The 13772-nt window shown below is 39.5% G+C and overlaps 1 protein-coding gene across 3 annotated transcripts; it reads right to left on the reverse strand.

Annotated features, from left to right (window-relative positions):
• Positions 1 to 935: 935 nt before the first annotated feature.
• cdc42 (cell division cycle 42) lies at positions 936 to 13431 on the reverse strand. Of its 3 annotated transcripts, XM_053652936.1 has the most exons (7): positions 13094 to 13408; positions 9714 to 9879; positions 7215 to 7366; positions 6948 to 7020; positions 5944 to 6053; positions 5659 to 5856; positions 936 to 2272 (listed from the first exon to the last, which is right to left on the reverse strand). In XM_053652936.1, the coding sequence occupies exons 3-7, from the start codon at positions 7317 to 7319 to the stop codon at positions 2183 to 2185; spliced, it is 576 nt and encodes a 191-aa protein (XP_053508911.1). In that variant the 5' UTR covers positions 7320 to 7366; positions 9714 to 9879; positions 13094 to 13408; the 3' UTR covers positions 936 to 2182. The 3 variants fall into 3 exon arrangements, with proteins under 3 accessions (XP_053508911.1, XP_053508909.1, XP_053508910.1); XM_053652934.1 differs by lacking the exon at positions 9714 to 9879 and having other exon boundaries at positions 13094 to 13406; XM_053652935.1 differs by lacking the exons at positions 936 to 2272; positions 9714 to 9879 and adding an exon at positions 4207 to 4471 and having other exon boundaries at positions 13094 to 13431.
• Positions 13432 to 13772: the final 341 nt, after the last annotated feature.

Consider the following 13772-nt stretch of genomic DNA (forward strand, 5'->3'; position numbering starts at 1 on the left):
GCTTGCTGACAGATATCATCCAAGACCCTCGTGGAATGTGTAAAGGGACCATGTACAGTCAACTCAGTACAGAAAAACAAAAAATATGGATATATGTTTTTACAATATGCATGAAGTGTTAAAAAGTGCATTTCTGGCCTTTTGAAGTCATGCATTAAAGATGCATCAAGGGTGTTATTTTCTCAATCCATATCACGGCCAAAATAAAGTTTCCAAAAAATACATTTTATATATATACACATATTTTGCGCCGTGTTCTACAACATCCTTCTCAATTCAGGAATCTTAGATCACCTATTTGTTATAAATCAACCCGAGAAGAAAAACAAGGTAAAAGCACTACACACATTCTCCTCTGCAATGACAGGCTATCCATCAACACCTTAGGGAGGCAGTGTTGATCTAGAACTGGGATAGTGCTCCAAAGCATCTCCAGTCATCCATCACGGTTGAGTGCAACGTTACAGTATATATTGACAGTCTCTGTGCATTTGACACCACTGACATGGATCAGCATGTTGCATAGCTCAAGTTTGCTAGGCGTTGCACACTTGGATAAGCTCTTAAAACATAATGCAAAGGGTTTTTTTTTTAACCTTAATTAACCGTAGTTAATGAGTTTTCAAAACGTACATATATTAGCCTACAAATGATCTATAATCGGGGCGGGCCGAACAATAATGAGGTCTCATGTCTGATTGTATTCATGTAAAGCATGAGATCATAATATATCACACAGCACCCTCTGCTGGCAGAAATACGGTTCGGTATGTTTATTTCCTTCAATAAAATCATACATTCTTCCTTTTACAACCTTCATTAAGTCCTACGACTATTCGCGGTTGAAGCAAACATGTCAAATCTGTACTGGGGGCGTGGGAGAAAAACAGATCCCGATCTTGTCCGTCAGACAGATAGAAAGCAAACAAAATAAAGGCAATTAAGGTACAAGTTTAATAAACTTTAAAAGAATGCATATACAGTACAAAGGACAGACTTCATACATAGCATTTGGTCTTACACTGAAATGAACACATAACAAAACGGGTGATAAACGACAGGAAATCAGATCAACCTTGATCCACCTGGGCAACTTTTACACAACAGTAAACACGGTGCCTTTAAGTTAGCACTATTATCATGATCATCACTAATGTTTGTTTTTCGCCCATTAAATAAAGAGATGGATCAGAGTTTCGCTGGGATCCGGCCCGTATATGATGAAAACAAAACAGTGACAAGCAATAAGGAAAAGGGAACAAAGGGGGGGAAAAAAAGGTGGGGGGAAAAAAAAACAACATTTTGGTAAAAACAAGTGGAGCCTACAACATGTCAGCTTACGTTATTATTAATTAATTAATTCATGATAGAAGTAGTTAACCTATGTAAAGGAAACCAGAGGCGCTCACCTCCATGCATTACAAGTTTTCTGAAGAAAAACAAACAATCAAAAAAAAAAAAACGCTTCCATGGTCCGTGGCAATACAGTAGGACGTGCCGCTTGTTCTGCTAACACTGTTAAAAGTTCCCTCCGTGAGAAAACCCGATTCTGTGTGACGAGTCCTTTATTATAATCCGCTCTTATTTACATGGTTACTCTTTCAAACCTCCTACGACGTGGGGATATTGGCAAAGAAAGAGGATCTTTTTTTTTTTTTTTTTTTTTAAAGTTTTATTATTTTCTCCAAGCACTTCTGGTGACGTTCTAGTGTAAAATTAGAGGTTAGACGTTTAACTCCGACTACACGGGAGAATTTGCGGAGCTGCTAGCGTACATCTCTAGTACGTGCTAATAACCGTCTCCGCCCCACGTGTCGGTGAACTATTAGCCAGTAAAAACTTGGTTAAATGACAAAAAAAAATTCCACATCTCTATGGTTCACCGTGAAGTAACACGTTTAAAATGTAAATCTAGATTAATCTGTGGTATGATGATAGGGAGCTCAATAAACTGATTCAAGCCCTCTGTGTGTGTGTGTGTGTGTGTGTGTGTGTGTGTGTGTGTGTGTGTGTGTGTGTGTGCGCGTGTGTGCAGGGTATTCTTTAGATTATATTTATTGCAGAGCAAAAAAATGTTTTAACTCACTTCCTTTTTTTTTTCTTAGGCATTGCTTTTTAAGAGTACAAAGCCATTGGCCAGCCTTAGCGGAGGAAAGGAGGGGAGAGAGAACGAAAAGGGCGCTCATAGCAGCACGCATTTACGCTTCTTCTTGGGCTCAGGGGGTTCCAGGGCTGCCAAAATCGCCTCATCAAATACATTCTTTAGGCCTTTCTGTGGACACAAAGCAGGGAAGAAATGGAGACTCAATGTGGGTCAACACTGACGCTGACAAAAAAAGTTAAAGAAACGGAAACGAGGGAATAAACCAGGTAGGAATGTGATCATGTGAATGGGAAAAAAAAAAAAAAAAAAGTTTTACATGCTGGAGGGTTTCTGAAATGAGAAAGCAGGACAGTGCATCGTCTTTAAGGAGTTAATGCAAAAGAGAAAAAAAAACACCAAAACAACCAATCATAACCTTTAAAATCCAAATTCACATATAAAGAGTTGCTTGGTTTGGATCTGGACATGCTAACAGGTCATTCTGTGACAAAACAAAGTGGACGTGATACAAACAGAGCTCAGAGACACATAAGGGCCGGTCAGGGGGATGCAAACAAACAAAAAGACACTAAATTAACACACATGATCTGTGAGGAGTGGTACAAAGCAATGAGAGAGACTGTTCTGGTAGACCACGGCCATTTTGGAAACACTAGCTTTCAACCACTGTTATATGAAAAACAAAAACCAAACACAGTAGCAGAGATATGCACGATGCCATGATTTCATGTCGGGGCTGTTAGTTGTTTTTTTTATTTAATTCGTAGGATATTTACAGATGTTCAACACTACTCCTTAGAAGATTTCATTTGGTGTACACGTTTAAGATTAACGTGCGTGTCACGCTGACGTAGTCCACGACGCGTCTCATAACTAAATCGTGCACGATTGGTTCCGCATCTCACCACCTGACGCACTACATCTACCGCAGAACGATTTTTATTAGGTGGATTAATCAGCAAGGACAGATGACGTAATCAGACTGAGGAACACGCAGTTACGCTATATGGCCAAAAGTATGTGGACACCCAACCTTCACAAAACAGAGTTAGAAGCACACAACTGTATAGAATGGCTTTGTAGCATTACAATTTCCCTTCACAGGAACTAAGAGGCACAAACCTGCTTCAGCATGACGATGTTATGGTTGGAATGGAAGAAATCGAGTGTCCTGCACAGAGCCCCAACCTCAACCCCACTGAACACCTTTGCAACGAGACGGAACATGGCCGAGACTGGGCGGCACATGAGAACGGGGGTCTAAGCAACACATTTATGATTTGATGAGCCACACCTCTATGTGGTAGAACATCCGAGAAGCTACATTTTAATGAAAACGATGCACAAATTCATTAAGAAATCCCTCTCGAAAGAACGTTCTGAAAACAGTTAGTCATAGCATACACACACACAGAGCTACAATACAAGAGAGAGAGCTCACACAGATACACGATGAAAACTAAGACCTGTTTTGCTGTATCCCGTACGTTATGTTTTTAAAAAAAAAAAAAAAAAAAAAAAAAAAAGTGTTTCTCGGAATTGACGACACACTCAAGATGGCGATTTTAGCCGATCTTTATTAATGACACAAATAATTTCACAAGGTTATAAGTAAATCCCAAGACAGTGCACCTGATCAACGGCACCTGATTGCAGGGTGTAGCCTTAATATTATGCTCAGAATTTAATTTCTATGATACAATGATTGCAGTATAAAATAATACATTGAAATAAGGAGGGGGGGGGGGGTAAAAAGACTTGAGCGCAATGCGTTTGAGCTGCTTGATCAGTGTACCTCTTTGGCTCCGCCCACTCTCTCAGACAGTAGGAATGAAGAAACGAGAAAGCAGCAATCGACAACGTTTGACCTAATCGGTGTTACAGGTTTAAGTGCAAAAAACAAAACAAAAAAAAAAACACACAAAGCAAACTAACAATGGTAATACTACTACTACTACTACTAATAATAATAATAATGCTCCACATCTGGAGAGGACAAAACAACCTCCATTTAATACAAGAGGTGACGAAAATGACAAAAGGAAGAAATCTTAAGACACATGATTGCAGAGAGAGAGAGAGAGAGAGAGAGAGAGAGAGAGAGAGAGAGAGAGAGAGAGAGAAAAAGAAAGAGTGGATGGAAAAAACACTTCATTAATATGAAGCAAGAAACAAAACAAGCTTCTTCTGTTAGTAATCAGGAGCAAGAGGTAAACTAGGAAGCAGCAAACATCTGGGGGGGAAGTTAGGCGTAATAAAGAGAGAGAAAACGAGACTTTAGAATATACAGCACTTCCGTTTTCGCTGCGTTTCGGGCGGTTCGAGAGCAGCTAGGATAGCTTCGTCAAATACGTTCTTCAGACCTCTCTACAAAGACAGAGGAAGAAGGGAAAAGAATAAGCAGCAAGGTTAGCAGTTACAGCACACAGATGTTAGGTTAAAAAAAAAAAAAAAAAAAAAAAACTACACAGAAGAACAGTGTCGATAGATATAAGAAAAGTGCTAGGCTACAGCAGTGGTGCGACATAAGGAGCTGAAAGCTTCCTCTGAGAAGAGGAAGGAAACCCAAAGAACCGCAGGAGCACGGGGGGGGGGCTGAGAGGTGAAGGACGAGGACTTCTGTCAAAAGCTCTTGCACCATTGCCAGACGAGCTCGTGAAGCTGCAACAATTTGCTTTTTAAAACGTCTTCAACATAGCTCGAGGTCGTTTTCAGATTTGGAAATGTGCGTAACCGCAAAACTGGCACTTATCAGAAGTACGCAAATGGAGTTTTTTTTGTTGTACATCCAGTATTTCACAGTGATTTAGTATATTTTCGTTCATTATTAGTTAATACGTTAGTTCTTTAGTATCGTTTCAGATCAGGAGCAATGAGAAACACGCTAATGACCAGCTCACTTCGTGCATTATGCTGAAAAAACTCATTGCTTCAAACTATTTTAAACGTCAAGGGTGGACAAATCAAATCTTCTAGCTAGCCCGCTGGGCAAGTAAAAACTCTGACAAGTGACGAAGCTAATGGTGCGTTCACGTCATGTCGGTAAGATCGTATTTAAGTAGTCATTACGAGCAGGGAAACTCCATGTTTCCGGGTTGGGGGCGTCATTCCAAATTATAAAACTTAGGGTTTTTTTCGGCTACAGATATGTCCACCCCTGAATAAAGGAATATACTTCGCTGATATATACACAACAATCGGAAACAACCGACACTCTAAAAGTGAAGTAACTACATGACAAAACACACCACAATGAAATGAACCAACTGTGTCTCTGAGCCTCTGTACAAATTCTTCCACTTTGTTCACTGGCAGAGTTTTCGTTAAACTTACCTCGAAGTCGACGTCGTAACGAGTGTTACTGAACAATCTGCACAAGGTCTTAAATCAAATCTAACAAAAGCAAATCTGCACAAATGTAAGAAATAACCAAAAATAAATAAATTAATTAATATCGGCCAATGTGTGCTTGTGACTCGTTCAACGCATTTCATTAAACCGTAGAAACGCTAACAATTTGGATTTCGTGCTTTCTGGAGTAGCGCAAGTCTTACCTGCGTGAGAGCGGAGCACTCAACATACTTGACGGCCTTCAGGTCCCGGGCCAGCTTCTCGGCCGTCTCCGGAGTGATCGGCTTCTGTTTGTTCTTCGCGAGCTTCTCGATGGTGGACGGGTCGTCTCTCAGATCGATCTGCGTACCAACGAGCAGGAAGGGGGTCTTTGGACAGTGGTGGGTGATCTCGGGTACCCACTGAGAACAAAACGGACATTCTTCTGTTAGAGACGGGACAGACACAAACTAGCGAGAAGAACGATCGGTGACGAGCGCGAGACCAACCTTTTCTTTGACGTTTTCGAACGAAGAAGGGGAAACGACAGAGAAACAGACTAAGAAGACATCTGTTTGGGGGTAACTCAGAGGCCGTAATCTATCGTAGTCTTCCTGACCTGTCGGGAGAAGGTGAAACAGGGTTAAGTCTAGACAGAGAACACAAACCGCAGCCAGGACGGAATCCCATTAAATATAAATCCAGGCATCTGCTTAAGTCTATTAGACAGTACATGACTTTTAAAAACCTCCGATTCTAGTCGAACTCTAAAATGGTTTAACTGCAGCGAGAAAGTGAATCGACTATAGGAATTGTAGGAAGTGAATCAAACACACCGCGCATTTTGTGTTGTTTTTTAATCATTAAAGCTGCAAGGAGAAAAACTGTTCTTTTTCAGCGTTAATCAAATAAAAACCAAAATACATGCATTATAACTCATTGTTAATAATAATAATAATAATAATAATATTATTATTAAGTTATATATATATATATATATATATATATATATATATATAAAAATACAACACTGCTGTATTGCTGGATATCGTGAGACGAATCCTATGATATTTTTGTCAAAATCACCCACCCCTAAGCCACGCAGATTTAGCCATTTAATCAGAATCAAAATCCTGACTACAAGCGTTTCATTCCGGTGTTTTCATCCACAACCCAGCAAGAGACCACTACACACTTTACAAGGAGCCTCACAGGTGTGACTCAACCACGTACACACAGACACACACAACTGAGAAAGGAAGTAGGAAAGGAAGTTCAGGGCTGAGACAAATTCAACCAGCCGTCGGTACGTTTCCGCACATACGCAGGCACCTCAAAGCGACTTCGATGTGAACGTCTGGAATGCGGTGACGCACGCTTTTTTTTATTCCTACGACAATGGCGATGGGCGGTTAAGTCCGGGTGCCGATCGACACCTGCTCTCCACCCGTTCCTGTATGAATAGGCATCTCGACCAACAACACTTATTTTTAATCTTCTGAACATACTGTACCTGCAGTGTCAAACAGTCCCAGGGTGTACGGTTCTCCACCGATCATAACCGTAACTGCATAGTTATCGAAGACCTGAAAACATCCAGCCATATATAAAACATATCAGAAGACAAGAACGACACATAATGGGAATAACAAGAATCTAACACACAATATAACATTCAGTGAAAAAGTTTTCGACGAGGCTTTTTGAGATTCATATAGAAACAGAGAGAGAGAGAGAGAGAGAGAGAGAGAGAGAGAGAGAGAGAGTGCGAGCTACTCACCGTTGGTACATATTCAGAGGGGAATTTGTTAGTTGTGTAGGAGATTAATAGGCAGGTTTTACCAACGGCACCATCGCCAACCACAACGCACTTGATCGTCTGCATAACTGTGCTTTGTTTGTGTTTAACAGTCCACTCTTCTCATTCAAGATCTGTAAAATAGAAATGGAGAAAATAAAAAATGACTGGTGGGGAGTCGCACTGAGTAACAATAGAGGACAATCAAATAATGAAAAAAAAAAAATAATAATAATAATTTTAAAAAAAAAGAGACAGGGATATGAGCTGAACAACTGCTGCTGCTTTAAGTAGTGACATTTCAGTGACTGAGATGAAGAGATTCTTTTGTTAAACAAAAATATTAACCTAATGAACTTAACACCACATTATCCTCATAGCACAAAGTCCGAACTCCAGATCCTATAAACCGACATACAGAAATAAAAAGAAAAAGAAAAACACTAGAGGCTTTGTTATGCCGTTTATTTTCCCGGCACGGTTTGGTTCCACTCAAGCCCTATTTGGACTGGATTATTTTATCCGGGGAAGTCTGTAATCTGAACTTTTTTAATAAAAATTTTTTATACACACTTTATTCACAAAATGGAGTTCAAGCAGTGGAAGCGGCAGTGGAGTAGAGAAGAGCCACTCTTGTTTCAGTTTGGAGGCGTAACAGAAGTTTTAGCAACAATTTTAAAAAACAATTCATAACCAAAAGGCATCCGTTTTCCATCTTGTGACTTGGGAAACGTTTGTTATCTGGGGGAGGGTCACTCATACACGCGCTTCAAGTTTAAAATCTTTTTCTTTTCAACACGAGGTGACATCTGCATAAATAAATAAAATCACGGACGCTTGCATTGGACTAAAACGATCAGACGAGCGCAGAGTACAGTGGAAAATGGTAGGTATTACTGCCTGTAATTTTCCTCAGAGGATGGAGAAAAAAAAACGCCGACAGGGCTGAAGTGGACGGTAATAAAACCGCAGAGCAGCAGTAGTAAAACGTCAAGCAGGAAGTGACCCCAGAACCCCATGTAAAATTTAATCCTGTCCAGACATGGCTTTAGAGGAACTGTGAATCAACCCAAAGTTCTTCTGGCTGATCCTCTTTATCCTACAATGGGCATGGGCTTTTCAGGATGACTCCGCCCCTTGTCCAACGATTTCCTTGTCTAGCGATGTAGGCGAATACAACTAGTTTTCTGAAAGACATTTGACAATTTATGATGGTTAAGACACGACAGCTACAGTTCATGCTAGTGTTGGATAAATTGCCTGTCATGATGAAGCCATGAGATTGGAAGGGACGAAGAACCCAGAGGAACAAATACTATAACCTTATGTTCATGCTAGCAAAAGACATGTCACTCTTCTCTGCAGTAGGGATGCACCGATTGTTCGGCAACCGAAATTATTTTATTTATTTTTTATTTTATTTTTTTTAAAAAGTGAAAAGGCCGAACAAATTTGACCGAACAATGACGTGTTTGATGACGCGCCAAATAGCCTAGCAACCAGAGTGAGATGCGCAAATTTCACGACCTCCACTTCCGGCAGCGCACTCGGAGCAATGAGGGGGCGCACGCATGAACGACCTACGTGCACGAGCGCATGCCCTTCGAATGTTGACAACCATGACATTGTTTACTGTGGACACGTGTTTGTTTTGTTTCTGTTCTCGGAGTATTCTGTCACGTCGCGAGACGTAAGGGAGTAGAGTACGGAAGCAGGTAAAGACGTATTTATTTAAGGGAACATAACATTAATAACGTATCTAACTATACTATATCTACTATAATACTCCGCGAGGTGTACAGGAACACGAGTGGTATATATCCTGAATATAATCAGCCGTATATAACTGAATATAACCATTTTTTGCACTCGTCAATGCACTTTTTAGTTGTAGGCTACAGAGCGTTACATTCTTTCAGCAGTCAGTTATAGGCCTAACATACGCTATTCATGGGGGGGCTCAAACATGACCACATCAAAATATTTTTATTTTACTAATTTATTTAAAGTTATATTGTGCCTTGTTGGTAGCCTATGCCTGCTGGAATGAAAAAAAAATGTTCAGTGTTAAAAAATATTTTGAAATTGTAGTTTTTGTAATTGATTTTTTTCTTTGAAAAGCAAGACAAGATAGTAAAAAGCAAATTTTGACTATTTAATTTATGCAATGGTGAAAAAAATGGTAAAATAAATGGAAAAAATGTGTCCGGTATTCGGCCAAGTTTTTCATTATATTCGGTTTCGGCCAGGAATTTTCATTTCGGTGCATCCCTACTCTGCAGCATTTGATATAAAATACAGTCGCAATCAAATTATTTAAACCCCATTGCAAATCAGGTTTACTGTCAAAATTTACAGACTTTCAGCTGTTTGCAACAACCAAATCAAACAAAAGCAGTTGAAATAATTCAACATGACGAACACTTCAAGTGGTTTCCCCAAATTCAACTGAAAATGCAGAGCTCCTTTTGCTGTTCTAACCTGCTGGAAACAAGATGTAGAGTTTCTGGCAGCGTTTCTGAGGAATCTTATCCCATTCCTCATGAGCAATGGCCTCCAGTTCAGTAATATTCTTGGGTTTGCGTGCTGCAACTGCCTTCTTCCACACTTCAGTTTTTTTCCGTAATGTCTCTATACACAAGTGTTACTAAAAAGAAACAGCTGGAGGTTAATTGGAAAGAGGTCAGTAACTTGATTGGATATAAAGAGAGTATCATAGAGAGGCAGAGTCTCTCCGAAGTTAAGATGTGCAGAGGTTCAACAATCTGCAAAAAACTGCCATCTTCTCTCAGCCAAAGCTCATTTAAAATGGACTGAGGCAAAGTGGAAAAACGTTGACATTTGAAATTCTTTTGGAAACCATGGACGCTGCGTCCTAAACTAAAGTGGCCTAAAGAGGAGCGGGACCATCTGGCTTTTTATCAGCGCTCTCTGATGGTATGGAGGTGCATTAGTGTCTATGGAATGGGCAGCTTGCACATCTGGAAAGGCACCATCAATGCTGAAAGGTATATACAGGTTTTATAGCAACATCTGTTTCCATCCAGATTCCATTCCATCTTTACTTCTGAAAGACTCTGCCTCTCCAAGATACTCTTTTATACCCAATCATCTTACTGACCTACTGCCAATGAACCTAATTAGTTGCAAAAATGTTCCTCTAACTGTTTATTTTTACTAACACTTACTTTTCCAGCCTTTGCTGCCCCCGGCCCCCACTTTTTTTTGAGACGTATCGCGGCCATCAAATTTAAAATTACCTTATTTTACCCTTAAAACGGTTAATTTCCTCAGTTTAAACATTTGATATGTTTTCTCTGTTCTACTGTGAATAACACACGGGTTTATGAGATTTGCTAAATATTGCATTCTGTTTTTATTTACATTTTACTCCGTGTCCCACGGAATTGGGGTTGTACTATTGGTTATTTTAAAAGGGGGAAGTGCCACTCGATGTGTCCCACCCTGGCTTCCTGTTTCAGTGGAAATTACCTCAACACATCGAATAACGTCATGCACTTCAAGGCACTTCACTGAGACTTTAATCATACATTATATATGATATGATGTACAGTTCAGCTCACGTACATCCACAGCAGATCTCTCTTCGTTATTTCCCGAGCTTCTATTACATTATGAGTTCATTCTGTAATACTAAAGATCAACAATCAGACCACAGCATGGCCGAGCCCTCCTACTCGGCCTGACTGTAGGTCACTGCGGCTTTAAGCTCTGGAATAACGTCATCTGTTCAGCTGCGACCGTGAACGAGCTCGCGGAGAGACAACACATAGCACGGACCTGAGGCTGTAACAGGCACAGAGAGGCAGAGACGACGACGCATCAGATGCGATTCCCTGCTCTCTCTCTCTGTATAAGAGGAAGCTCTATTTCGCTGCTGGGGCTCCTTTTACCTCACTAGTTAGTCTTGAGAGTGAGAGAGCGAGAGAGAGAAGGCACAGATGCAGAACCACAGATGGGAGCGGGGTGGGGAGGGACGTCCATTTCCTTCCAGCAATCTGCGGAAGTCGGGTTTGACCTCATCCCGTTATTTTGGTGGAGTCCGCCCAAGTGAGCTCCTTCACTCGCTCGGGTGGGTATTGTTATCAGGCGACCACTACGGTGGAGCAGAATTTTTTTTTTTTAAATCCGGATGTGCGGCTACGGTTGCAGTTCTACAAACTTGCATCCTGGGTATTTAGCGAAGTCTCGTTGGTGGAAGAGTTAAATTTGAGTGTTGCTGGAGTGTCATCCCTGAGATAAAAGCGCAGAATTTACATCACGCCCCAGAGAAAACCTGGACGGTGAATCGAGATGAACCCGAGCATCTGTGCCAGAAAGTCACAAGTGAAACAGAAGACGTTTAGCACTGGTTTACGCCGTCTACCCAACGATAAACACACGAGATTCACTCTGAGAATGCTCTTCTCCTAAAATGGCCTTCTCTCTCTGCAAATTCACGACTCAGGACTCTAAAGACGTTGCTTAAACGTCTAAACCACACGAGACTAGACTAGAAGACGCTTCATACACATCTGTCTACATACATCCTTCCTGCTGATCTCCCCATTATAATCTTTAAACTGCTTCAGGTTTATAAACCAAAACCTAGGGATTGTTTCTGTATTAAACATCAGAGTCATACGTCGTAAAAGCATGAACAAGTATTAGATGGAATGTAGTCATTAATATACTACAAAAAATAATAACAATAATAAATGCTATCTATCTACAGTTAAGTCTCATAGTTCGGCTAGTGCAACAAACGTGAAATATTTATCCATTGCATCATCAAACCTCGATGATAAATGAACAATGAGTGCAAACATTTCTATAAACATAAGGCGAAGATGTCGGTGAAAAATATCCTGATTTTTTGTTTGTTTGTTTATTTATTTATTTATTGATCCAAGGATCAATTTTACAATCTGGATTCAGGGAATCATATTAAAGATTTTAACATTTAAATATAATAGTTTAAATACATCTATGAATAGGAAACAGAAAAAATAGGTGAGGTGGACAAAACTATAAAATTATATGAATAACCATAAAAATAAATTCACAATAATTACTACATTTAACTGCGTGAGGTTTAAAAAACTGTTTTTTTAAGCTTATTTGTCTTTCCTGTTGCAAATTCTTTAAGAAATTCGGATTAAACTCACTATTTTAATAGAAAAACTGAACAGTTTAGGTTTTCTTTCCTCCAATGAGAAATTTATTTTGAATAAGGTTAGCATCAGGATGATGATTTGGGAGGCTAACTTTGTTTCAGTGGCTAGCTACTTAACTTTAGCAGCATCAATTAACATCACAGGCTAAAAAAATACTTTAAAAAATTAAACTTGTGAAAGAAAAAAAATTAAGTAAACACTCATTATTAGCTGATAAATAAGGTTACATGAAGCACCGAGGCTAGTTCACTGAATTTAACCCGTAACGCTAGTTAGGTTAGATAGCTAGCTTGTTAGCTACTTAGCATTTGACAGAAATGCCTGCTCACGTACAATGTAATGATGTCACAATAGAGGATAATCAAATATCAGGTACTTCAAGAGATTATTTCTATTTATACCTCACGAATAATCGAAATAATCGTGACTTCCTTTTTTAACCATATAAACACGAAGCTCTTATTTTCTCACCGGTTACCAGAAACTCGCTAGCATGGCTGCTAACTTTTAACGGATGTCATTTGAGATGCTTTGCTAAAACGAAAACCAGTCACTCGCACCTTCTTTACACGCCATACAATTTTTCTAAGATATTACGCTTACAAGAGGGTCTGCACCGTTACCCAAACATTTAAAGAAACAAAGAAATTAGTAATATAAACGCTGGATTTCGGTTCCACTTACCGTATTCCGTTCTGTTTGTTTCTCTGCGCCGGGCGTTGGCAGCTCGCACACGGGGTTTCCCAGGCATAAGAGCAAGGGCACGAGCCCTCAACGGAACAGCGCCATTTTACTCAACGTAATTATTACAGCTAATAAATCACCGTATCGTTATATATTTATAGTACCATATTCTTATCACTTGAATAGCATTGTTTATATAGTAAATGCATATCTATCTATCTATCTATCTATCTATCTATCTATCTATCTATCTATCTATCTATTTATCTGGCTATCTATCTATCTATCTATCAACCTGTCTGTCCATCTGTTCATCCATCTGCCTGTCTGTCTATTTATATATCTGCTCATCTATCTATCTATCTATCTGTCTATCTGTCCACCCATCCATCCATCAATCTGTCTATCTGTCTGTCAGATACAGATGTTTATTTTATGATTTCTGCATTATTGAGTCAGTTCAAAAACATTTCAGATTTCCAAATATTACTTTTGCAACAAATAAGTTCAATGTTACAGAGCAAAGGTTTCAGTAAATTATGTAGCATATTACATAATGGACCACTTTTTAGACAAAAACGACTACGGACTGTCAGGGATTAGCTGCAAAAACATAAAATAAACATAAATATAACAAAATCAATCCTAACAAAAGAAAGAAAAAAAAAACAGTCAAGTC

Source organism: Ictalurus furcatus, chromosome 21 (genome assembly GCF_023375685.1).
Source record: "Ictalurus furcatus strain D&B chromosome 21, Billie_1.0, whole genome shotgun sequence".
In the NCBI taxonomy this organism is placed as follows: Eukaryota; Metazoa; Chordata; class Actinopteri; order Siluriformes; family Ictaluridae; genus Ictalurus; species Ictalurus furcatus.

What these genes read in the sequence shown, in the direction of transcription:
- cdc42 (XM_053652936.1), bottom strand. Translation starts at nt 7,319, where the DNA reads ATGCAGACGATCAAGTGCGTTGTGGTTGGCGATGGTGCCGTTGGTAAA. An exon ending in GGGACTGTTTGACACTGCAG is followed by an intron (nt 6,054 to 6,947) that starts GTACAGTATGTT and finishes TTCTCCCGACAG; the next exon opens with GTCAGGAAGACTACGATAGA. An exon ending in TCGAAAACGTCAAAGAAAAG is followed by an intron (nt 5,857 to 5,943) that starts GTTGGTCTCGCG and finishes TTTTGTTCTCAG; the next exon opens with TGGGTACCCGAGATCACCCA.